The sequence below is a fragment of the Neomonachus schauinslandi genome, chromosome 5 (genome assembly GCF_002201575.2).
Source record: "Neomonachus schauinslandi chromosome 5, ASM220157v2, whole genome shotgun sequence".
Lineage (NCBI taxonomy): Eukaryota > Metazoa > Chordata > Mammalia > Carnivora > Phocidae > Neomonachus > Neomonachus schauinslandi.
This window is the reverse complement of record NC_058407.1, coordinates 138,652,654-138,676,991: the sequence shown is the minus strand read 5'-3', so window position 1 is coordinate 138,676,991 and position 24,338 is coordinate 138,652,654. Positions and strand designations below refer to the sequence as shown.

General features: G+C 51.0%; 1 protein-coding gene across 1 annotated transcript in view; it reads left to right on the top strand.

The window, feature by feature from the left end:
* Nucleotides 1-24,338, top strand: part of IFT140 (intraflagellar transport 140) — a 75,043-nt gene that overhangs the window by 17,427 nt on the left and 33,278 nt on the right. The window contains exons 9-17 of the mRNA XM_021698070.1: nucleotides 763-966; nucleotides 1,082-1,154; nucleotides 2,735-2,826; nucleotides 10,784-10,911; nucleotides 13,583-13,700; nucleotides 15,768-15,898; nucleotides 17,269-17,437; nucleotides 19,251-19,382; nucleotides 22,092-22,279. Of these exons, the coding sequence (XP_021553745.1) occupies nucleotides 763-966; nucleotides 1,082-1,154; nucleotides 2,735-2,826; nucleotides 10,784-10,911; nucleotides 13,583-13,700; nucleotides 15,768-15,898; nucleotides 17,269-17,437; nucleotides 19,251-19,382; nucleotides 22,092-22,279 (1,235 nt within the window). The remainder of the gene's footprint in view (nucleotides 1-762; nucleotides 967-1,081; nucleotides 1,155-2,734; nucleotides 2,827-10,783; nucleotides 10,912-13,582; nucleotides 13,701-15,767; nucleotides 15,899-17,268; nucleotides 17,438-19,250; nucleotides 19,383-22,091; nucleotides 22,280-24,338) is intronic.

Sequence of the window (24,338 nt, the reverse complement as noted above, 5' to 3'; positions counted from 1 at the left end):
TTAAAAAAAAAAGTTAAAAAAAAAAACTTTCTCAGATTTATAGTAATAGGAAGAGCCACACTAATTTTCCTAAAGGACGTAAAAGAAAAACCAAGTACATGGTAACAAATACATACGTTCCTTAAGAGAAGCCTCATTGTTATAAGTGTTATTTCTTCCCAAGTAAATGCACAGATTACATGTACATCCAGTAAAAATAATGACCTTTTTTTTTTCTGGGAGAATTCAACAAAATAAACTCCTCTGGGAGGACACATGGCTGAGGAAAGACTGTATAGAGAAACAGAACATTTCTGTATCACAAACCAGAATATATCTCGAAACTATAGCAATTAAAACAGTACATGCTTACTCAGGAATGGATAAACATATCAGTGGAATGGAGAGCAGATTGAGATAGGTTTGGAAGTTTAATAAGAAATTATGAAAGTGGTATTTCACATCACCAGGGGAGAGCCAGGTAATTTAATACATCATATCAACTTGCTATTCATTTATAAAAAATAAACATCTCTAAATTAACAACCGGTCAGAACAGACATATAAGCGTCTACCCATTGCTTTACAACTTGGGTGTCAGTATTTTAAAATTTTCAATAAAGTACATATTTTATGCTTATAAGTTTTTATATCAGCTTACACAATGAGAAGAAGCAGTGCTAGGAAAATGGTTGGTGAGTCCTTGTGTGTGTCACACTTTCCTGCCTACACCTCCCTTCTCCTTGTTCACACTTCTGTCTCTGTCTCTGGCATGGAATGAAGTGGGGTTCCCGGAAGAGCCTTCTGGCAGTGAACAACATCACCTCCGTAGTGATCCTCAGCGAGCAGGCCATGTCCTCACACTTCCACCAGCAAGTGGCCGTGGTGCAGATGTCCCCAAGCTTACTCAGTGTGTCCTTCCTGTCCACGGGGGTGACACACAGCTTGCGCACAGACCTGCACGTCAGCGGGGTGTTCGCCACCAAGGTGACTACAAGGGTGGCCTGGGGTTGACAAAAGACCTGGCCAGTGGTCTGGGTCGTTCAGGGTGGTAAGGGGTGCAAGTGGCAGGTTCCTTTTTAATTTCCATGATTCTTTTTAGGATGCCATTGCTGTCTGGAATGGAAAACAGGTGCTGGTCTTTGAACCTTCTGGAACCATGTTACGGAATGCAGGTGGGAGTCTTGTCCCTTAGGAGGGGGCTCACAACACCCTGCTTTATCTTCTGACCATCTAAGGGGGGTGTTGGTGCCTGTGGTGTGGGCAGGGGGCTGGCACAGGGCCACCGGGAGCCGCTTATGTCAATCATGCCTGTGCTCTCTGGCCCTGTGCCACTGGGCATCACCCTACTGAGGCCGGTCAAGGTGGCTGAGAAGCCCAGGACAATGAAACAGCCAGGAAATAAGGCTAAAGGAGTATAAACCACCACAGTGCTTGCTAGGGAAGGGGGTTGCTACACACCCAGCTTCTGAACTTGTTCCAGACCAGGCAGAGCAGTGAGCCCCATGGCATCTTGACCAAGGCCAGCCTCTGTCTGGAAATTTGAGGACATATCGTCAGAGGTGCTCCGTCAGCCTCCACCTCCTGTCCTAGTGAGCCACCATGACCTTCACTCTTCAGCACATGCCTGTGGGAGTGGCCGGGGGCTGCTGGATCAGTGACCACAAACCAGACAGACATTTACTGCCTCACAGCTCTAGAGGTCAGAAGTCCAAACTCACGTTGCCTGGGCCAAATCAAGGCATCAACAGGCCGCTCCACCTCCTGAGCTTTGGGAAGTCTGTTCCTCGCTTCTATCAGTGTTGGGTGGCTGCTGGCCATCCTTGGCCGGGTTGCATCGTTCCAGCATCTACCTCCATTGTCACCTTGTTCCTGTCTGAAATCTACCTCCCTCTTATAGGGGCACCTATGGTTGCATTTAGAGCCCACCTGAATAATCCAGGATAATCTCCCCATTTCAAGACCTTCCCAACTTTGGCCATATACTAGCATTCACAGGTTCCAGGGACCAGAACCTGATAGCTCCAGGGGTCACGTGCAGCCTACTCTAACAGCCCCCTTGGCCAGCAGTCCTTCTGTACAGTTCTTCCATTCACCCATGCTGACCCCACAGGACCGGTCATTGTGTGCTCCAGGGGGCTACCCCCTGTGGGTTTGTCGGAGAAGCTCTCGCCTCCCTGGGGGTGTTTCTTTACTGGTGGTCACCCCTCTCCCCTCCCTCCTTTTCTCCTCTAACACGTAATTGCCTAAACTTTTCTTGTCACACTTTTCCTGCTCTGCCTTATATTATGCCTATAATTAATGTCATCTCCTCCAGTGTGGACCCCCCAGGCCAAGGATGAACTTCTTATCCCCTCCGTAGGACAGCACAGCAGGTGCTGAAGTGTTTCCTATCGTGTGTGATCATCTCTGGCTAGATAAGAACCCATCTAGAGACAGAGACTAAGGCTTGTGGCCTCTAGAGCCCCCTCTAAGAGGAACAGACACCCGTCTAAACACTTGTGCTGCCCCAGACCACAGATGCAGCGCCGCCGTGGCCCCGCTGCTAGTCACACGGGAGAGGTGGCGGCTCGTGAGTGGGGCGGGGAGCCTGGGGCCACGTCCCTACACCAGCCCCAGGCCTGCACACTGTCCCTGTGCCTCAGGGCCTCGCTCTCTTCATCTACAGGATGCCAGAAAACACAGCCCTCATGATGCTGTCTGAGCATTATGAAGAGATGGGCCGCTGCTGCATTACGTCCCTCTCTCATCCTAGGAACCTTCCTTTGTGAATCTCCGGTGTTAGCCATGCATGAGGAAAACGTGTACACCGTGGAGCCAAACCGAGTTCAAGTTCGAACATGGCAGGTAAATCACTGCTCTGGAGCGAGTGGGCTTGGAGATGAAAGCCACTAGAACAGATTGAAAGGCAGTCTCTAAATCGAGCCAGAGCCACTTACTGACTTCAGCAGCCAGATCACAGTCCCCCCGCCAGGTGCTTGCTCATCACACTGGATTCTGGGCTATCTGGTGCACTGACTGCCGGCACCTGTGAGATCGGGAGGCAGACCAGGGCCTCATGCAGTGATGAGGACTGGATCGCTGGACCCTGAGCACTCAGGTTAGGAAAGGGGAGGCCATGTTTGCTGGAGTTAATGTCCATCTTCACTGCCCATCAGTTCAGGACAGGCCTTTCCCTGCATGTGTCTGAGGGTGAGTCCGGGATGGGAGCAGCATGGGCCTTGCAGGTGACAAGCTCGAACACAGCCTCGTTCCCCCTGGTGGCAAGGAGTAGGAGGCCCCTACCTGCCAGCATCCCTGATGCCTGCAGGAACCGGGGAGCTGATGGGGTGTGATAGTTTCCTGAGCCTGCCATAATAAAGTACCACAGATGCGGTGGCTTAAAGCAATAGAACTTTAATTTCTCGCAGTTTAGGAGATAAAAAGTCTGAAATCCAGGTATGGGCAGGGTTGGCTCCTTCTGACATTCTGAGGGAGCATCAATCCCATGCTTTCCAGCCTCTGGTGGCTCCGGCATGCCTTGGCTTGTAGATGCATCACTCCATCTCCACCTCTGTCCTAACCTGGCCTTCTCCTCGTGTCTGGTTCTTGTTTTCTGTATCATAAGGACACTTGTCTTTGGATTTAGGCCCACCCTAATCTGGAATGGTCTCCCCTTGAGATCCTTAATTACATCTGCCAAGACCTCTTTTCCAAATAAGGTCACATTTACAACTTCCAGGTAGATGTATCTTTTGGGGGCCACCACTCAACCCAGTACATGCAGCAGTGCTCTGTGTCAAGGTCGGGAAAACCTTCACGGCCCTGGTTTCAGCTCTTAGTGCGACTGCTTTGTCTGTCTCCAAGTTGTTTGCTAGGATCCACTGTTCGGTTTCTGGAGGCTGCCGTACGCATGCATGGTGTCCTTGTACCTCACGTGCTCCTCATCCTCCCTGCCACAGTTCCTGAAGCAGCTTCCGTGGAGTTCTTCCTGATGGGGCTCACAGTGGGTGGGAAGTGCCACTGGGGGAGGTCCTGGAGTAGAGGCTTGATGTGGGGAACGGCCTCCTGGGGGAAGGTGTGAGGGGGGCCGGGGGGGGGGGGCGGTAGGCTGCTGGCCCCTTGAGGTCCTCAGCCTATTCGAGGTGGGAGGGGAGCTGGAGGGAAGGAGGCCAGAGCCCGCTGCTGCCGACACTTGTCGGGGACATCTGCTGCAGACATACAGCCCAGGCCGGGAGGGCCATGTTAACGACCCATGAAGGGCACAGCTCTGTGAGCAAGGCAACCTGCAGGTCCTGCTGAAGGGCCGTGGGGCAAACAACCTGTGGGGAAAGGGCTAGTAACCTTAAATATAAAACTGCCAGTTATTTTACCAGCAAAAATGGGTTTATCCGGGAATAGGAGAGAATTGCAGTCTGGGACAAGCATCTACAGCAGAACCACAGCAAGTCTGCAGGATCCCAGACAGGAGGCGCTTCTGTGGGGGCGGATAGGCTGTTGTAAACAGAACGTCCATTGGAGTAAGCTGGGAGCTGCAAGTGTGGTGGCTGCTCATTGGCTGGGCTGTTGCTGGGGGAGGAGGAACCCTTCCTTCCTCCTGCTGGGATAGCTCAGGTGACCCTTGAACAACTTGGAGGCTAGGGATGCTGACCCCCCATGCGATCAAAAATCCACATATAACTGGACTCCCCAGAAATCTGGAGACTGGGATCTTTACCAATAGCACAGGTGGTCAACACGTATTGTGTATGTCATATGTATTCTGTACTGGATTCTGACGACAAAGCAAACCAGAGGAAAGAAAGTAAAATCACAGGGAAGAGAAAACACCTTTACAGTACTGTATCCAAAAAAAAAAAAAAAAAAAATCTGCGTGTAAGTGTGTAAATGGACAGTGCAGCTCAACCCCTGTTCCAGAGCCAGCTGTACTGTCCACTTGCATGGTGGGTCTCTGCCTGTTGGGTCAGCGACCGACCGGCATGGTGGTGCTGAGCGCGCCCCCTGCTGGCCTCCTGGCTCCATTTTCTAAATGAGGTTTCCTTAAGTTTCACATTTCCTCTTCTTGATCAAGATCTTTCTTTAAGGGGCGCCTGGGTGGCTCAGTTGGTTAAGCGACTGCCTTTGGCTCAGGTCATGATCCTGGAGTCCCGGGATCGAGTCCCACATCGGGCTCCCTGCTCGGCAGGGGGTCTGCTTCTCCTTCTGCCCTCTTCCCTCTCGTGCTCTCTGTCTCTCATTCTCTCTCTCTCAAATAAATAAAAAAAATCTTTTTTAAAAAAAAAAAAAAAAAAAAAAAGATCTTTCTTTAAAAGCATCACTGATCAAATCACATTTTCCATATTTAGTGGTGTTGTTCCTCAGTGCCAGGAAGGACTTTTCCATGTTGTCATGTCCTACTTTGGTGGCGAAGTGCACTGCTTGATGCAAACCATGTAGGGCCCATTTGAGTAACAACGAAGGTCAGGAGAGAAAAATCTCAGGTACTCCAGCATAAAACTTGTATCTTTCCGACGTTATAAGAGTTAGAGAGCATCTCCTTATTGGGTACATCATTTTTAAAAAGTTTGAAGAGGTAACAAAATACAAACCTTAAAATAATGATACAAAACAGTAAGTAACATGATAATGCCAAATTGTATGATGGACCAGAACCAGGTGTGAAAGTAGCCAACTGAAATATTTACTGGCACTTATTCTGACGTAGGCGAGAAAGGGTCTCCCTGTGAAAGCAAGCCCAGAGTCGTGTACGCCTCCTAAAATCTCCACTTAAAGCAACCGTGAGAGCAGAATGGTGGAGACTTCAAGAGCACACTGAAAGAACTAACTTAGTGCATTTGCAAAGAACCAGTGCAAATATTAAAAGGAAGCAATAGATGGTGAACTCTTTGCAAAACAGCAAAACTTCAAAGATGTCTTAAAACAGTATTGTTATTTCAAAGGTACTGTGTGGAACCAGATGCATTCTCAGTACAGCATATAAAGTTGTGAATTCAGACCACATGAATTTGGATAGTAATTCAGATGAAAGAAAGACTTTTGTAAATTCTGAACCTTCTAAGCCTTCAGGAAAAACAAGTGAAAGATGACTTTGTCACAGAATAGTAATGAGGCTGTTACTGAAAGGCCACAGACAGGAGAGGTTCCCTCTTTCTCAAGGGCTTGAGAAATGCAGACAAGAGCATCTCTCTCCACGAAAGAGAGAGAAGCAGCAGCAGTGAGGAAAAGGCACACAGGCCTGGGCTGGACATCTGGGGAAAGCAGTCTCATCAGATGTCATCTGCTTCAATTCCAGGAAATCTGTACCTTTAGGTCACCAGAGGGCGTGCAGGGCCAGTCAGGGCTTGCTGCTTTCTATAGATGTGTCCCATGAATCCTGTAGTTTGGCAGCACAAAGGTTGATGACCAGTAGCTGATAAGAACCTTTCCGGTGAGGATGAAGAGAATCTTTCTGGAGGCATCTTTTCTAACAGACAAAATCTCCATGTTGCTGCGAGGTTGATCTAAAGTTGTTGTCTCCTAGGAGCACACTGTGGAAAGATTGTGCTACCAAAGCATGGTCATTTTTAATAGAGGCAATCAGGCCTTTACAATATTGAAGTGCATCTCCCTTTATCAACTGTGGGTCAGGGAGGTAGGGGCCAAGTGCATTGGAACGTCTTGTGACTAACTCAGAGGGTGAGAGCCTGTGCCTTCCCAAGTGGGTCGATCTGAAATTCAGGACCAATAGCAGTAGTGCTTTAGGCCAAGATAGTTGAAGGGTCTCTACACAATTTAACAATTGAGTGTTAATAGTGCTGTTAGTGAATTCAACTAACCCTGATTGAGAGTGGTATGCACAATGAATGCTGGAAAACCAGCCAAACAGGACAGACTTACTGAAGCACCCACCTGGTAAAATGGGCTCCCTGATCACTGTGTAGTTTGAGAGGGGGTTCCCAGGTAGTGGTAATGTTTTCTAACAGAATTTTAGTCACAGAAGAAGCAGTGGCCTGTTTGCAAGGGAAAACTTCAGTCCAGTGAGAAAACATACAGACTGTGACCAAAACATGCATATCCGTGAGATGGGGGAGTTTTATGAAATCCATTTGTATGAACAGGTTTCTCTGGATTATACTTTTAACAGGCGGGACAAGTGAGGTGGGCAATTTTTGTGGCCTCATTAATATTTCTCCACCAATGTTTGTTCATGAACGCTATCATTTTGTCAGTAAAACAGTGGTTTAACACATATACAGTGGTAAGTAGTAGGATTTTGGAATTTCTGATAGGGCCAGATTGTTATTTGGTCCAAACCAGAGTTTTCTTTTTATCAAACTCACAGTTGTTAGATTTCCACCATTGTCTTTCTTTTCTGGGGCCAATTGTAGGGCATCTCTGGTCAGTTTTTCCAAATTGTCAGTTGAAAGAACATCCCTTTGGAAAATGACAGAGGTCTAGCTATCAGTCTCCTGATGTGGTTTCCTTTGGCCTCCAGAGAGTCAAGTCTTGAATGCCCAAGAACCTTAATAATAGCCAGAGCTGCTGGCAAAAGTGTGACATCTAGGGGCGCCTGGGTGGCTCAGTCAGTTAAGCGTCCGACTCCTGGTTTTGGCTCAGGTTGTGATCTAAGGGTGGAGGGATCAAGCCCCATGTTGGGCTCTGCGCTTAGCACAGTCTGCTTGAAGATTCTCTTCCTCTGCCCCTCTCCCCACTCTCCAAAAAAAAAAAAAAAAAAAAAAAAATGTATGGCAGCTAATAAATTTTGGACATAGGAGTCATCTTAAATTTTATTCCCATTGGAGCTAAGGAAAACTTGTTGATTCTTTAACATCCCCAAACCATGGGCTACCCCAAAGGCCTACTGATCGTCAGTATAAATACGTGCAGCTTTACCCTGGCTGAGGTACAGGCTCCAGCATGGGCATGCAGCAGCCTTTTGGGCGGAGGTCACTGGCACTTCACACATCGAAGCCTGGATGACTTCACAGGGAGTTGCAATAGCAGACCCAGCACAATGTTTACCATTTTTTTCCTTTAAATACGAACCATCAGTAAACCATGAAAATGAGCAGTGGGGTGTCCTGTAAATGGTCCTGGGGAGTCCAAGGGTGATCTAGCAGCGTTCAGCAGTCATGAGGAGTTTCATCCGCATCCGGATGTCGTCCTTGTTCTGAGATAAGATGCCCAAAGCATCGGACCTGAGTTTGAGCAAACTGCAAATTTTCTTTGAAGACTTTGTCTCTTTAAGAGCAAAAGTCTTAACAGGTGGATATTGTCTCCTGTGAAGAGGTTTGAGCAGCGGGAGCAAAACAAATCATCTACATGTTTTCACAACCTAGAGTCTGCAAAAAGCTTTGTATCATCCAAATCGGCTTTTAAGGTTTGTGAAAAGAAGGATGCTCGGAGAAACACTGGGGCACTCCTGGCTATCCTTATCAACTGGAATACTAAAAATGCACTGTAGAGGTCCACTGTGGCGAAAGTTTTGCATGGAATGAATGCTGGTAGCGTGGGAGGTTGGGAACATCGGGTGCTGAGGGGCAACAGTGTTAGTTACTGCTCACAGGTCCTCAACAGACCTCCATTCCCAGCCACTGGTTGTTCTCACAGGTAAAATGGGGATGCTACAGGGTCTAGTGCAGGGGATAATGAGGCCCTGAACCTTGTAATCTATTATGTAATCTTGAAGGCCATCTGTATTTAGAGGGTTTTGTTCTGGGGAGAGGTTTTGAGGGATCTGTTTTAATCTTGTTGGGTGTGCACTGTGGGATCTGCCAGCATCAGTTGAGGACTTTGCTTATAAAGAGGACAGAAGCTCATCCAATAGGGACAAATAACCAAGCAAGCCCGGAAAACCAAGGAGGAGAGTGGCAAGTTGGGAGGGCTGTTGTAAACTGAAAGTCCACTGGAGTAAACCGGGCGTTCTAAGTTGGGGGCTTCTCATTGGCTGGGCTCTTGCAGGGTAGGAGGAAAGCTTCCTGCTTCCTTCTTCTTCCTCCATCTGCAAAGGGCCTTTCTTCCTGTTGGTTCTGTAATTGACCAGGAGTGGTAGGGCTGAGAGCGCCCCCTGCCGGCTGTGGTAGTTCATTTTAAATGAGGTTTCTTTTCATTAATTTTTACAGGAATGTCAACATGCTGAGAAAGCAGGAAAGACATACTAGGAAAGGAAGAACAGACTGCTAGGAAAGGGTGAAGGGCATACTGGGAAGGGGAGAATGGCCTGCTGGGAAACATGGCAACTGAGGGTCCCGGGTGGCTGGCCTTGAGGGTCTCTGACAACAGATGGCCTGGAGTTAAGTCTTCTTGTTAATATTTTAACTAAAAGGAATATGGGTCCCTGATAACTAGTAATATAATGCCAGCATGTGTATGGCAACGTACAGTAACTTGGGATTTGGAAGCCTGGACTGTGTTTCCAGACCCTTCTCCCCAGCAAGGAGCTCTTGAGGACGTAGACACACAAGCTTCGCTTGTTGTTGCTCCTTGGAGACGACACTAGACGGCTGCTGTGCCCCTTCCAGCTCTCTAACTGGACTTCTCTCCACACAGGAAGGGGGAGCTCATCCCTGTGCTTTATTCCGTTGGGGCAGGAGGGACGGGCACCCCGTGAGGGGCTCGTTTACAGGGCCGGAGCTCAGGAAGGGGCTGGTGTCTGACGCTGGTGGAGGCAGAAACAGTGGGAAATGAGGCAGGAGGGCCTGCTGACTGGACTGAAGGCCCTTACCTCAGAGACAGTGGGGGTCTTGAAGTCTGGTGTGATGGTGACAAGCATTCTGGCTTGTTTCTTGGTTTTGTGTTATTTTCTCCAAGAAGATTACTTTTGTGTCTGTGTAGTGGGAGAGCCTGGGGGAGCTGGCCAACAGTGAGGTCAGGTAGGAGGGCCACCAGTAAGGTCTGGAGACCTGGAGCCCCAGCTGCCCAGCTGAGGCCAGAGCAGAGGGGAGGAAGAGGCCATGGTTGGGGGGTGGTGAGCAGGTGAATGGCAGGTAGTTAAAGAGGGAATCTTCTAAGTTCCCAGAGCTGGTTCCAGCGTGGTGGGGGGTGGGGCTCCTCAGATACCACAGGGTGCCCAGAATTCGCCTCAGTTGTGACACTGTCCACCCAGAGACAACGTCAGCCCCACAAGTGAGGGGCTCAGCCCTACCCGATCGCCGCCACCCCCACCCCAGAGGCCAGTCCCCAGTCCTGTGCTTCTGACCACAGGCTGCACAGTGGAGGGTCCGTCCTCCTTGGGCTCTTCCAGTCAGCTGGAGTGGCTCACATTGCTCAGGGAAAAATCAACAGCCAGATGAGGAGATGCACAGGGCGAGGTCTGGGGAAGGCACAGAGTCCTCTCTAGGTGCCATCCCCCCCAGCACCTCCAGGTGGTCAGCTACCTGGAAGCTCTCTGAACCCAGTCCTTTTGGGTTTTTATGAGCTTCATTGCATTGTCATGATTGACTAAGTCATTGGCCATTGGTGATTGATTCAACCTGGGGGGTGTTGTCCCCTCCCTGGAGGTTGGGGTGGGACTGAAAGTTGAACCCTCTGATCACTGGTTGGTCGTCCTGGCAGCCCACCCCGCCCTTGGGCGGAGACCAAAAGTCCCCTTCAGTAACAGAACAGAAGACACCTCTGTGGCCCTTATCCTGGGAAATTCCCAGGGTTTTAGCAGTTGTGAGTACCAGAAACCCCTAATCTTCCCCATGTAGCATTAGAATCTGCAAGGTGCTGGTACACTGGGCCATCAGTAAACACTGAGTGTCAGCTTAGTGTGTACAAGATTACCTTTGAGTAACATTCATTAACAGAAATGAAAGGCTGCACAGGCTGCTTTCCTTAATCCTAATTCTTTCCTTTTCCTCAGGGGACTGTGAAACAGCTCTTACTGTTCTCCGAGGCAGAGGGGAGCCCATGCTTCCTCGACGTCTGCGGAAATTTCCTGGTTGTGGGGACAGACCTGGCTCATTTCAAAAGCTTTGATCTTTCCCGAAGGTACAATTTTTGTCTAAATAAAAGTGCAGGCCTACCTTGGAGATACTGTGGGTTCAGTTTCAGACCACTTTGGTAAAGCAGATATCACAATAAAATGAGTCACATGAATTTTTTGGTTTCCCAGTACATACAAAAGTCATGTTTTTACTCGCCTATAGTCTATTAAATATACAGTAACATTGTGTCCAAAAAAAAGTCCATGCCTTAATTAAAAATTCCTTTTTTGTTAAACAGTGGTAACCATCATGTGAACTTCCAGCACATTGTAAGCACTGATCACAGGTCACTGTAACAAATACAACAATAATAAAAAGGTTTGAGATAATGCAAAAATTACCAAAATGTGACAGACACCAAGTGAGCAAATGCTGCTGGAGAAATGGCACTGATTGACTTGCTCAACGCAGGTAGCCACAGACCTTCAGTTTGTTAAAAAACACAGTATCTTGGACGTGTACTAAATGAGGGATGCCTGTGCACATTTTAAAAATTAGTCAGGACAGGACACCTGGCTGGCTCAGTCGTTAAGCGTCTGCTTTCAGCTCAGGTCATGATCCCAGGGTCCTGGGATCAAGCCCCGCATCGGGCTCCCTGCTCAGCGGGACGCGTGCTTCTCCCACTCCCCCTGCTTGTGTTCCCTCTCTCACTCTGTCTCTCTCTGTCAAATAAATAAATAAAATATTAAAAAAAAAATTAGGAGACAAAGTGGTGTGTAGAAAATGGTTAGGAGCTGGAAACCTGTTCATGTTCCCGTTTCATTCCACTGAGTTTTTTTCATTCTACTAAATTTTTTGTAACACCTTATGTTTTGGCATAAATCCTTTTTAAAAAATATTTATTTATTTATTGGAGAAAGAGTGAGGGAGCAAATGGGGGGAGGGGCAGAGGGCGAGGGAGAGAGTGAATCCCAAGCAGATTCCACGCTGATTATGGAGCCCTACACGGGGCTCAGTCTCAGGATCCTGAGGTCGTGACCTGAGCTGAAATCAAGAGTTGGACACTCAACCGACTAAGCCCCCCAGGCGCCCCTTGGCATAAATTCTTAATCTTTGTATACTGGGGGAGGGAGCAAACAGGAGTATAGTTGAGCACATAGAGCAGGGCAGTTTTTAGGTGGTAAAATTTTCTATTTGGTGGATACAAGGCACTGTAGTTGTCAGGGCCCGTAGAACTTTATAGCACAAAGTGAGCCTAAAAAGTATGCAAATTTTAAAAATCTTTTAGCGGATCCCAGGATGAAATATGGAATGTGGAAGAACAATCTAAATGTGCTAGAAATGTGTGAAACAGCCTCCCTGGAGAGGCGGTGCTGACCCCAGCCCTTTGGGGATCGGCGGCGTTGTTGACACTTGGCTGGGGGACCACATACGGTGCTGCCCTGCAGTCCATGGAGCTCCCCCACACAGGGCATGGGGTGACCGGCCCCCACCGGCACTCAGGCATGCAGAAGTGAAGGACTGAGTAGCCGATGCAGGTTTGGGGAGCTGGGACTTCTCTGTTGGGAGGAGGTGACAGATAAGCAGGGGGACGAGGCGAGAGGAGCCGCATGGTGATAGGTTGAGTGGAAGTCATGTTTAGCTTAATACAGACACAGCTGGGTCAGATACACGTACATCTGGCAGTTAGTCCACATGTGTGTCCTGGCTCTGTGCGGCGGCCAAGAGGCAGCAAGCATGCCTGGCACCTGGATGCGGGTTTCCACAGCATTCTCCATCGGAAGGACCAGGCTCCTTGGAGAAATTCTAGGACTGAGGCAGGAGATGCACACATGAGCCTGGAGTCTGAGAAACTGTCCCATCCCAGAGGAGCTGAAGGAGAGGGGACCATGAAATGTCACGTGAGGCCTGGAGGGCTCCTGGGACAGAGGATGTTAGGGAAACACGGAGGAAATGGGAATTCAGTGAGAACAATCGGATGAGCCACTGCTTCCCACCCAGTACTTCTCGTAGCAGCAGCAACAAGCCAGAACCAGCTAAGCGGGGGCTGCTTACCTGCAGTTTTGTTTCTCCGCAGGTGTAGCAAGTGTGACAACAGCCCGTTCTGGCAGGACGAACCGAGGGAAGCTGGGTGCAGAGCGGCTGCTTCTTGTGTCAGAAGAGTAGGGGGGATACATACTCATATTGGCTCAGTAAACCTAGGAACTTTAAAAATTCACCCAGAAAAATCTTGAATCATTTTGTTTACACCCGAAAGTAATACGATGTTATTGTCAATTATATCTCAATTTAAAAACTTTATTTTATTATTTTTTAAAGATTTTATTTATTTGATTGAGAGAGAGAAAGAGAGCTCAAGCAGGAGGAGAGGCAGAGGGAGAACCAGACTCTCTGTGGAGCAGGGAGCCCGATGCGGGGCTTGATTTCTGGGACCCTGAGATCATGACCTGAGCCGAAGACAGACACTTAAATGACTGAGCCACCCAGGCGCCCCTCAATTTAAAAACTTTAAAAGTTTAAGCTAGCCCTGGGTTCTAAGCTGGCCCCTCTCCTGGGTGTCCAGACCCTCAGAGTGAGCACCCTTGGGCCTTTGAGGAGCCCCGAGTTTCGTGGATGAAGGTTTGCAGTCCCTCAGAGAGCCGGTCCTGGACTGTGAGCTGCCCGCATGCGGGGAGGGTGAATGGCCGAGGGCTGGGCTTGTGCTTTGCCCTGAGACCCTTGTGTCCCCCCTGCAGAGAGGCGAAAGTGCACTGCAGCGACAAGAACCTGGCCTCGCTGATCCCGGGCGCAGCGGGCATGGCCTCCCTCAGGTGTAACGCCAGTGGCAGCAAGATCAGCATCCTCCTCAGCAAGGTGGGTGGAAGTCAGCGGCTGCTCTCCCAGGACCGCCGTCCTCCGCGGGCTGTGCCCATCTTCGCACACAGCTCTGCGGCCCCACCTCTCCTTCTGCCACGAGGCCTGAGCCCCCACACGTCCCCAGTCCCTAATTCCTCTGAAACCGCAGTTCTCCTTCTGCAGGGCTCTGTAGCTCTTCTCTTTTCTATCCCTTTTCGTCAGCCAGCTGTGCTCTGTTGGCTCGAGGGGGTTGCAAGGACCTCTGAGCTCTAGCTTAGAGAACTAAAGGCGTGATGACAGCTAGAGGGTAGGTCCTGAAGGGCACTGACGTGCGCATGTCTGTCCCGCTCTTCAGGCAGTGGGCCCTGCCGCCCACGGGTGTTTGCTCGTGAATCCATTCATCCACAGCCTTGTTACCGATTGCCTTCCATGAACCAGGCGCTTCTCTGGGCACTGTGGGCACAGGCCAGTGGTTAAACAGGAGAGCTCAGCCCCTCCCTGTGGATGAACAGACATCCATCTAAGAATGAGTCAAACTGTGCCACGTGGTGCCGGGCAAGCCGCCGGTCGGGAGGCTTCCCGAGGAGCTGTGAACCCGCCAGGCAAGCGTGCAGCGGGGGGGCACCAGCAGAGGCACTGAGAGTGTGAGCAGGTGGCAGAGCCTGGCCTGGCCAAGGGTCCGCTCTCTGTGGCAGAGGGGCGAGGCCGAGGCTGGCACGGTCAGTGGGCCATCACACAGGCACCAGCCTTGGTGCATAATGTCGTCTCTTTCTAGGATTGCTTCTCAGTGGTGGTGCCCACTGCAGCTGTCCTGGGGGTTGGGGTTGGCTGATGTGTGCAAGGACGCTTCTACCCCTCAAAGCAGTGTGGAGGTGGAAAGGGAAACCTGGTGAGGAGCTTTGCGGGGATGATGTGGCGTCCTGTTTCAATGTTGAGTTTGAGGCATCTCAAAGCAGTAAGTGGGCCTGTAAAGACAAGCCTGAGTCTCAGAAGGGGAGTCTGGCTGGAAATGGGGATCTTGGAAGGATAAGAGTAGTCCTGCCAGGCTGAGCACTGGGACGGGACATGGGGAGGATGGGCGGTCCAGGGTCACTGATCCAGGCAGCTGGAGGGCGGTGCCAGAACATGCATGCACAGGACCAGAAGCGGGGCGTGCAGTGGGGGAGAGGGGGAGAGCATCCTGGGATGTAGCACCATCTCCATGGTGCTGGGGGTGAATGCAGGAGTGGGGACGGCGCAGTGATGAGTGGCCCTGGAGACCCGCTTCTCCAGCACGCAGTGACAGTGAAGGATGAGAATGCCTCTCCTTGCATCAGGAATTCTTGCCCATGGTAAAAGAAAAAATGACAAAAAGAAGACGTTCAGGTAGCACAAGAGAGCTTGCAGTGAAAATCAGCTGCCCACCCTCCCCTCCAGCCCTGCCGGCGCTCCCCTGGGGGTGGGGAGTGTGCTTTGGAAAGGAGAGTCTGGATTCTCTGGGGCAGGAGGCTGGGGCCTTGAGTGTTGCTGACGTGTCTCCGGTCTATTGTTTGCCTTTCGTTTTGCTAATGGTGTTCCCGGAGATTAGAAGCATATTCATAGGTACCCAAACCTGTTGATTTTGTGATCCTTCTGCTGCTGTTAAGCTTACAGTATCTTCTGTCTAAAATGTTGACAAATTCATTTCTTGGCCTTTCTTAAGTACTCAGGCCCCCTTAGCTTTCCACCGTCTCTTAGAATAAAGCCTGGAACAGTCTCCCTGAATTTCTGGTATTTGTTGCCCCAGCAGCCGAGCTGGTTTGTTGGGACCTGGACTCCCTGCTGTGTCTGTGGTCAGTCCCCCTCAGTGAGGATGACATCACTCAGGTCAGCACTGGCCACAGCTGGACAGCTAGAGTCGGACCTTCACGACGTTTTAGAACTTGTTTTCAGTGCTTGGAAATTATAAAGTAGTGCTTGAGCTGTGGTCTCAGTGGGATGAAAGTGAATCGATGTCCACTTAGGAAGGCCAGATTGGCTGGCAGGTCGTGGACACCAGACACTTGTTCTCAAACCTTTGGCGTGTCAGCCAGGCGGTACCGTGAGCTCCATTTTCTCTTCCCCCAGGCGGACAACAGCCCTGATTCCAAAATCTGCTTCTACGATGTGGAAATGGACACGGTGACCATCCTTGACTTCAAGACGGGGCAGATTGATCAGAGGGAGACATTGCCCTTTAATGGCCAAGAGACCAAGAAGTAAGACTGTGGTTTGGGAGGATTTCATTGAAAAAATACTGACACTGATACTCAGTTAATGGTCAGCTTTCAGGCAGGCTGCTGAGTTACACTTCAGACCTCAGGGATCTCAGTAGTTACCAGTGCTCAGAACAGGCAGGAGGGCCAAAACGCCCGGGCAGTTAGGATGGACTTGAGCCTCTGAGGCCCTGGAATTACCTGGCAGAACTGGGCTTCTGGAAGGGCAGTGGCGACCAGGGCCGCACGATGGCTGAATCTCAGGGTGAGTGTGGTGGTCATTCAGCTCTGTCAGCGCCTGGAAAGGGAGGGCGTCCGCATGGGTCAACATTGTCTTTCTAGAGAAATAATGGTCGCTGTCAGGGAGTTTGTGTTTGTAGCTCCTGCTCTGCCAAGGACTCACATTTGATTCTGCAGGAGGTGACGCCTGAGGGCCACGGGCGCTGCTCAGGACTCGGGGGGGATGCTGCAGCCAGCACCTGCACCGATTGTACAGTGGCAGAGCCCACGGCTGCAGAGCCCACGGCTGCAGAGCCCACGGCTGGCCTTGCCGGAGTCTGTTCCTTTGCTCTTACAGCCCCCACCTCCCTACCCAGCTCAAAGCCTTTTCCAGAACCTTCTTTCCCCTGGTGGCTTAACTAGCCACTGCTGGTGGTCCCACCTGAACACACCCACCCTCGCTTCTCCCCAGCCTTGTTCTGCTGATCTGGCTCCAGATGTCCACTGGAATTTCTTGCCATCACCTGAGCCTCATTCTCCAGAAACTGGTCTTGTCTACCCTGGTTGCTCTTCCACCCTGGTTGCCTGGTCTGAAACCTCACAGCTAACCTTTCCCTTAGTCCCCCCGTCTGTGACTCATCCCATTTTCCTTGTTTGAACTGTGTCTTAGACTCACGCTTTCCCTCCACCCTCCACCTCTGAGCCACATGGAGCCCAGCCTGTCACTTCTCCGGTGGTGGTGGGACAGTGCACAGCCTCCCCTCGGGCACCTGTCCTCTTCTGAGATCTGACCCTTCCTTTGCCTCCGGACCCAGCTTGTCTGTCGGCAGCATAACACACACATCATCCTGGCAGGATGCGCGGTCCACCCACTGGTCCTGGCAACAGCCCTCCATGGAGTCTTCAGAGCCAAAGCATCACATGTTCTCCAACAAGACTACACTGGGCCTCTTTCACCAACTTGCTTCAATCTGAGAGTCACCTCAGGCAGGCTGGGTGCACCGTGCTGTGGGGAGGGGCTCCGAAGCCAGCAGCCTAAGCAGTGCCCACCAGCCTGCTGATGCTCACCCAAGTCCCTGGCACGCATTTCCAGAGGCTGCGAACCCAGATGCTCCTCTCAGTTCTCAGGACTCAGGACGGGCCTTCTCTTTCAGGAGCCACGCCTTTGTGGATGAGAGACTGATGGATCTCATTCCCATGAACCATTTCTGGGACCAGAGCGAGCCCAGGCTGTTCGTGTGCGAGGCCGTGCGGGAGGCACCAGGAGCCCAGCTGCAGCCTGGGGACAAGAAGCCGCCCACCGAGGACAGCCAAGGCCCCACGGTACCATGGCCGCACCGCGTTTGTATCTAGTCACGGGGGGCTCGGCAGGTTCGCAATCTCCTGATGTGGTTTATGGGGAAGTTAGAGGGAAGTTGGTGCCCGTGGAGCAGAGTGCCACCTCAAGGATGTGTAGCCTGCGTCTCCCCTCAGGGTTGGCACGGACTTCTCTGTCTGGTCTCACTCAGACTGTCCTATGTCAGTTTTCCTGTTACATCAAGTGCTGTGTATTTCTCTCCAGAGCAGAGCCCGCTACCGAAACAGTTAATGGAGCTAAGCCATGGTGGGGGCGTGTCCTGGGGCTGAGTCAGCCGACTTCTTGCTCTTCCCTCCAACAGGCCGATTCCCACTGCATTGGCCTCCTTGCCTGGTCCCTGCCCTCCACCCTGACCAGACTCCCTGGCTCTGTAGGGCATTCCTCCCCCCAGTAGGGTCCAGGACTCCAACACTTTCCAAACGTGCTGTCGGAACGTCTGGCGCTCCCTGCGAAAGCCAGCGGTTGGCTGTGCCTCCCCATCTATGATAGGTTCCCAGTAAGTCAGCAGGGGCAGCCAGCCCGCCAACACTAGCGGACTTGTATCCCTGCCAAAGGAAGTTCCCTCCCAGGGTGGTGAGAGTGGGGGCCCCAAGATTATCAGCAGTCAGTGTCCACGCCCCGAGACTTTGAGAAGCAGATCCAGTCCTTGGCTCTGAAACACTGAGTGGTAAAATGCACAGAGGCGGCATCTCTGTGACTAGGAGTGAGAAGCAGCCATGCGCAGAGTTTTCTCACGGTAGAGGGTGACGACCCCAGGCAAGCGAGGAGGGCGCGTGCTGATCCCCAGTGAAAAGCACTTCCCAGCACTCCGATCAGATACCTCTTTAGGGCTCTTGTGAAGATGATGTGAAATTGCAGGAATTCACACAACCAAGGAGAGGCTCTGGTGTCTTCGACCTCCTGCTGTTCCCATTCAGAAGGTGCTGCGGACGGTGCTGGTTCTCCAAATTGCACACGCAGGACCCAGCAGAGCACCCGGCCTCTTGGCTCTGTGTCCCTTCTCTCTTGAAAGCAGAGGAGAAAATCTTTCTGCTATTGTTAATTTTTTAGAAGATTTATTTATTTATTTTTAGAGAGAGTGAGCATGTGAGCAGGGAGAGGGAGAGAGGATCTCAAGCAGACTGCCTGCTGAGTGCAGAGCCCCATGTAGGGCTCTGTCTCATGACCCTGGGATCATGACCTGAGCCGAAATCAACAGTCAGACGCTCAACTGACTGAGCCACCCAGGCACTCCTCTGCTATTATGGATTTTTATTTTTATTTTTTTAAAGATTTTACTTACTTATTTGACAGAGAGAGACACAGCGAGAGAGAGAACACAAGCAGGGGGAGCAGGAGACGGAGAAGCAGGCTTCCCACCGAGCAGGGAGCCTGATGTGGGGCTCGATCCCAGGACCCTGGGATCATGACCTGAGCCAAAGGCAGACGCTCAACGACTGAGCCACCCAGGTGTCCCTATTGTTGATTTTTATATCAGAGTCAAGGAACTGAACAGAAAAACTTTAAAACACAAGAGTTCTTTAGTTTCAGTCACCAACCAGGATGGGAAGGATTAGCTTTTGCTGCAAGAAAATCCATCCGTGAGAAGGGTCTAGCAGCCCTCAGACTGCATGAGGCTCATCGTTCCAGAAGGGGGAGGTGGGTTATCTGTAAGACTGTTCACGTGTTCATCCTTTCTTTGTTGTGTGTGAACATCCTGACCATGAAAATGGGGATTAGCTGCCAAATAGAAAATCGTATCGCCGAACTAGAAACAGCGCTGTTTCCCCTCTCTCGCAGACAGACGTGGTGATTCTGTCCTTCTTCATCACGGAGGAGCACGGCTTCTTGCTCCAGGACAGCTTCCCCCGGCCTCCCGCCTACCAGAATCTTCTGGGGATCGAAGTGCCTCATTATTACTTCATCAGAAAGGTGGGAGCCCCACGAGCACAGGGCCGTATTCTTGGGTTCTCCTCCCCTGTTGGGCAGGGGTCTTTGGGGTCTCCCGGAGCCTCCAGGGTGCCACGGCTCCCCTCTTGTTAAGCGAGGCAAGCCATCTGCTCTCATGTGTTTCCTGAAACTCCAGTAGTTATGAGGTTTCCAGGTCAGGAAACTTACAGGACTTGGCTTTGCCATCAAGACAGAGTAGTGCTGAGGTGGAGTGTCCAGGATCCCTGGGCTCAGGGGCCAAAGACGATGCAGACCCACACAGTCCCAGCCCCAGAGGTGGCCCCCTGTGCTTGTTTAGTGTTGACAGATGGGGTGGTTTGCAGCACACAGGTGCACACTCCCAGCTCCGTTCTTTGTGTGTGTGTGTGTGTTTTAAAGATTTTATTTATTTATTTGACAGAGACATAGCGAGAGAGGGAACACAAGCAGGGAGAGGGGGGAGGGAGAAGCAGGCTTCCTGCCGAGCAGAGAGCCCAATGCGGGGCTCGGTCCCAGGACCCTGGGATCATGACCTGAGCCGAAGGCAGACGCTTAATGACTGAGCCACCCAGACGCCCCTCGGTTCTTTTGGATAATAAGTTCTTTGCCTTCGCTGGGCTTGGCCTCCTCGTCACCACGGCCCCTTGATCTGTAAGCATCCCGCGGCGAGGCTACGTGGTGCTGCGGGCAGCTCTGTCCACACAGCCTTCCTTTCTTCCCTCGTTGTAAACTGTCAGTGCCGAAACGCTGTTTCTGGACCTCATTCTTACTTAGTGCTCCTTGGGCATTTTCATTTCTCCTCGAGGTGAGAACTCAAAAAGTTGTGAAGGCGTTTAAGGTCCTGTCTATGGAGTTTCCCTACGACTTTCCCATCACGGGCTGTGGTTCACTGCATACGCTGATGGGCCTCCTCTTTGCCCTTCTTTCTGTGTCCACACGCCCACCCTCCCCCTGGTCCCAGAGAGGAGACACGTGCAGTGCCGCTGTGAATGCCACTCCCCACTTACCATCTATACCCCAGACTTTGCCGTGTTCCCAGGCTCTGTTCTAATTTATTCTAAGCTGCACTTGTCCGCATGCTGGTCCTTTCTGCTTGCATGCCTCAGTTACCAGGTTTGTTAGGGAGCCTGACGCCACAGCAGCCCCTGGGTGGGAGCAGCATGCCCATGTCGCTCCGTAGAGCCCTCGTCCTGGTGAGCAGCCCGTCACCTGATGTTTGTGATGTAGGAAGGAGTTTGTTTACCTGGATTGGTAACATAGGAAGTCTTATCAATTCAACCTCTGAAGTGCTTGTAACAAATAGCTGTGAAGCATTGTGTTTTTTTAAAAGCTGCCCTTCTTCAGATTACTGACCTGTATTCCAGGCCAGTGTCTGGAGGTTCTCCACCTGCACACTTGAGGGTGTGGATGCGAGTCTGACCCCCCAAGGTCCCCAGCTCGGTGTCCACCTCTCAGAACAGAGATGAGGCTCCAAATCAAGGGCAGCAGCGAGTTCATGTGGCAGGTGACCCACAGGCTCTCCTGTTTGTGTGAGAATTCCCAAGTGTGACCACAGTGGGCCAGGTTCTGATCAGAACTCAGCATCAGATCCACATGGCCATCCAGCATGGCCAACCTGTTGGAGTTCAGGCCTCCGCCTTGTGCTTTGTGCACACATTTTCTGTTCCCACTCAGTGCAAACTCTGTAGCATTCAGCCTCCTGACATGACCCAGCCTGTGCTCATCCATGAGCCCTGAATTCAAGCCACCTAGACGGTGGGCTGCCCCGGGTCCTTTGCTTATGCTCTGCTCTGTGCCTGGAAGGGTCTTGCCATCCACACCTGGGTCTGACAGATCCTACCCATGTTTCAAGGCCCAGGTCAAGTGCCCCCTAAAGTTGGGGACTGCAGGTGAACGGCAGAGGGAGCAGTGAGATAGGGGCTGCTGGGAACTGAGATCGAGGCAGGGGTCATACAGCAGCAGCGAGGATGAGATCGGGATTCCTGGGCCCAATTCCACCGTGGTGAGGGGTTTCCCCCACAGCACCATGCAAGTCTCAGCTATCACTCAGGTACCATCTGGGTGCCTGACAATTCAATTCAATTCTTTTATTACTGAAGTGCAGTTGACGTCTGATGTTGTATTAGCTTCAGGTGTACAACATAGTGACTTAACACTTCTGTCTACAGCTCTGGGCTCAACATGATCAACTCAGTCCTGACACCGTCCACCCAGAAACAGCGTGAGGTCCCACAGATTAGGGGCTCAGCCCCACCCAACCGCCCCTGCCCCCACCCCAGATGCCAGTCCCCAGTCCTGTGCTTCTCACCACAGGCTACAGAGTGGAGGCTTCCTCCTTCTCTGGCATACTACTAATCCAAGCTATTGTTTTGGAAACTTCTACCTGAAATCGTTTTGGCGTCACTTAATTTTAAGACTCTGTGCCTGTGAGCACGTCCGTGTGGGTCATGAAAACTCTTTCTAGGCTGCAGAACAGACCTGGGAAGCAGACGTCTGCATAGTCATTTCATAACTGTTGAGAAGGTGGCTTTAGTGAACAGCTCCGATGACCTTGGATGCCCACAAACTCATGCTGCATTTGGCAGGGTCTGTTGCTGGGCGTCCATGCCTGCCTGCAGACAGACCCAACACTGACCAGCTCTCAAGGCAGGGACTTAGCATAGGCGTTCACTTTACGTGAGCTGACAGCCAATGGTGGCCTTTGTCATTCAGCCAGGAGAAGCAGACGGAGAAGACCAGGTGGACTCAGGGTGCCCGTGCGTGGGCAGGAGACCCCTGCGAGACTTCGTCGGGCTAGAGGACTGCGATAAGCCCACTCGGGATGCCATGCTTCACTTCAGCTTCTTCGTTACCATCGGAGACATGGATGAAGCTTTCAAATCTATCAAACTCATCAAAAGGTGAGGACTCTGCTCCCTGCGGTGTCAAAGGGATGTGCACAGCTCTCGGGGTCTTTCTTTAGGTCTCTCTCCCCTTCTAAGTGAGCTTCTGAGAATCAGTAACTCTTCTGTGACCGTGTCGTGCTGTATTTCATGGTTTGTCACCCGCGGAAATGCCGCCGCGCTTGGGGACGCAGGATCCCACTGGCATGCTGTGTCACCCAGGAGCCGTGTTGTGGCCGCACGGTGGGGCACGCAGAGCAGGCGACCCTGGCTCTCCTCTGCAGGACTCCTGGGCTGCTACTAGCTTGATTTATTGTCAGCTATTCCATGTTCTTCCTCCTCGAAAGTTGTGCAGTTGCTAAATATTTGTAATAACTGTTCCTCTGGGAATAATTGCTACTAACAGGAAGGTTTGAATAACAAACACTCAAAAGCAGTATAGTGAAAATGCAATTAATATTGTTCTAAAGAAATTTTTTTCTAAAAGAAATTTTTTAAAGATTTTATTTATTTGAGAGAGAGAGAACGAGCAGGGGGAGTGGGAGAGGGAGAAGCAGGCTCCCTGCTGAGCAGGGAGCCCGATGCGGGTCTCGATCCCAGGACCCTGGAGATCACGACCTGAGCCAAAACCAAGAGTCAGAGCTCAACTGACTGCGCCACCCAGATGCCCCTTTTCTAAAAGAAACTCAAGGGCTGTCTACAAGCAGCCTCCTCTCCATTCCTGAGAGAATTCAGTAATTCTTCTCAAGAGCATTTGACAAATTTTAATCTCCAAAGAATAGAAAAATTATTGCAGAATGAAACTAAAATGGGAAAAAAGACGAAAAATTAAGTCACCTAGAACAGATGCCCCTCCTGCCCTGCCACGGAACGCCCCCTCATTGGCCGCGAAGGTTTCTGTAACACAGAAGCACCTTTCAAAATAGCACACGAGGGACGTCTGTGTGGCTCAGTCGTTAAGCATCTGCCTTCGGCTCAGGTCATGATCCCAGTATCCTGGGATTGAGCCCCGCATTGGGCTCCCTGCTCCACGGGAAGCCTGCTTCTCCCTCTCCCACTCCCCCACTTGTGTTCCCTTTCTTGTTATATCTCTCTCTCTGTCAAATAAATAAATAAAATCTTAAAAAAAAAAAATAGCACACAAGCCCTCGTCCCTTACTTATTTCTAAAATAGTGAGGCCAAACCTTGTTTGTGATGGAAGAGCCTTTTGTACACTGGCTGTGGGTGTGGACAAGAGGGCTCTTAGTTTGGGGGGATGAACCAGAATCTAGATGGCACAATCCAGCCTTCCTCTGGTCACTTTTCATTTAAACGCAGTCACAGATCATGACCGACCACAGGGTCAACTTGAATACTTCCATGTACCCTTACATAGTCGCATATATAATAGTGTGAAGTCATATATCTTAAATATTTCATTATTCTTTTAGGAGATTATTATTTTTAGCATGTGATTTGGGGTCGGGGGGAGTCCTTTGTGGACAGAAGCTTTGAGGGAGGAGGGTCAGATTTGAATGTTGCCTTGAGTGCTTTGGTGTTGGACGTAATCTGTTATTTCCACAGTGTGTGATGAGCTTATTGTAAATGGTCAGGCCACAGACGCTTTTAGGTCATTCTCAATTGCGTGGTTTTTTAAAGCACCAACCCCAATCCACTGTTTGTTCTGACCGGAGACAAACTCCACACTGATCACCACAGTCTCTGGAAGGTCGGAAGCAGCAAGGCTGAACATTTCTTAGCGGGAGGCAGCCTCATGTGGAGGAGGCAGCCAGTGGGCCTGGGCCGGACCCCAGCTTTGCATGCTGCCCACGGGCCCCCGTGTCGGTTTCGTGGGAGTCACTGCCGCCAGGTGGCGCAGGGTCAGGCAGGGCAGGGTCCAGGAAGCATCCAGGTGGGTGTGGGTGGCAGGCTGTCCTTACAAATGTGGTCAGGCAGTCTGGGGTTCTTGGGGGCGGCCTCGGGTTTGAACCCCTCAGATGCAGCTCTTTGATGTTTTCTGTTCCGCCTGGGGAGGTGGCGGTGATTCACCTCTTCCAGATTTAGGACCAGGGTTGTTTGGAATCGGTGTGGTATCAT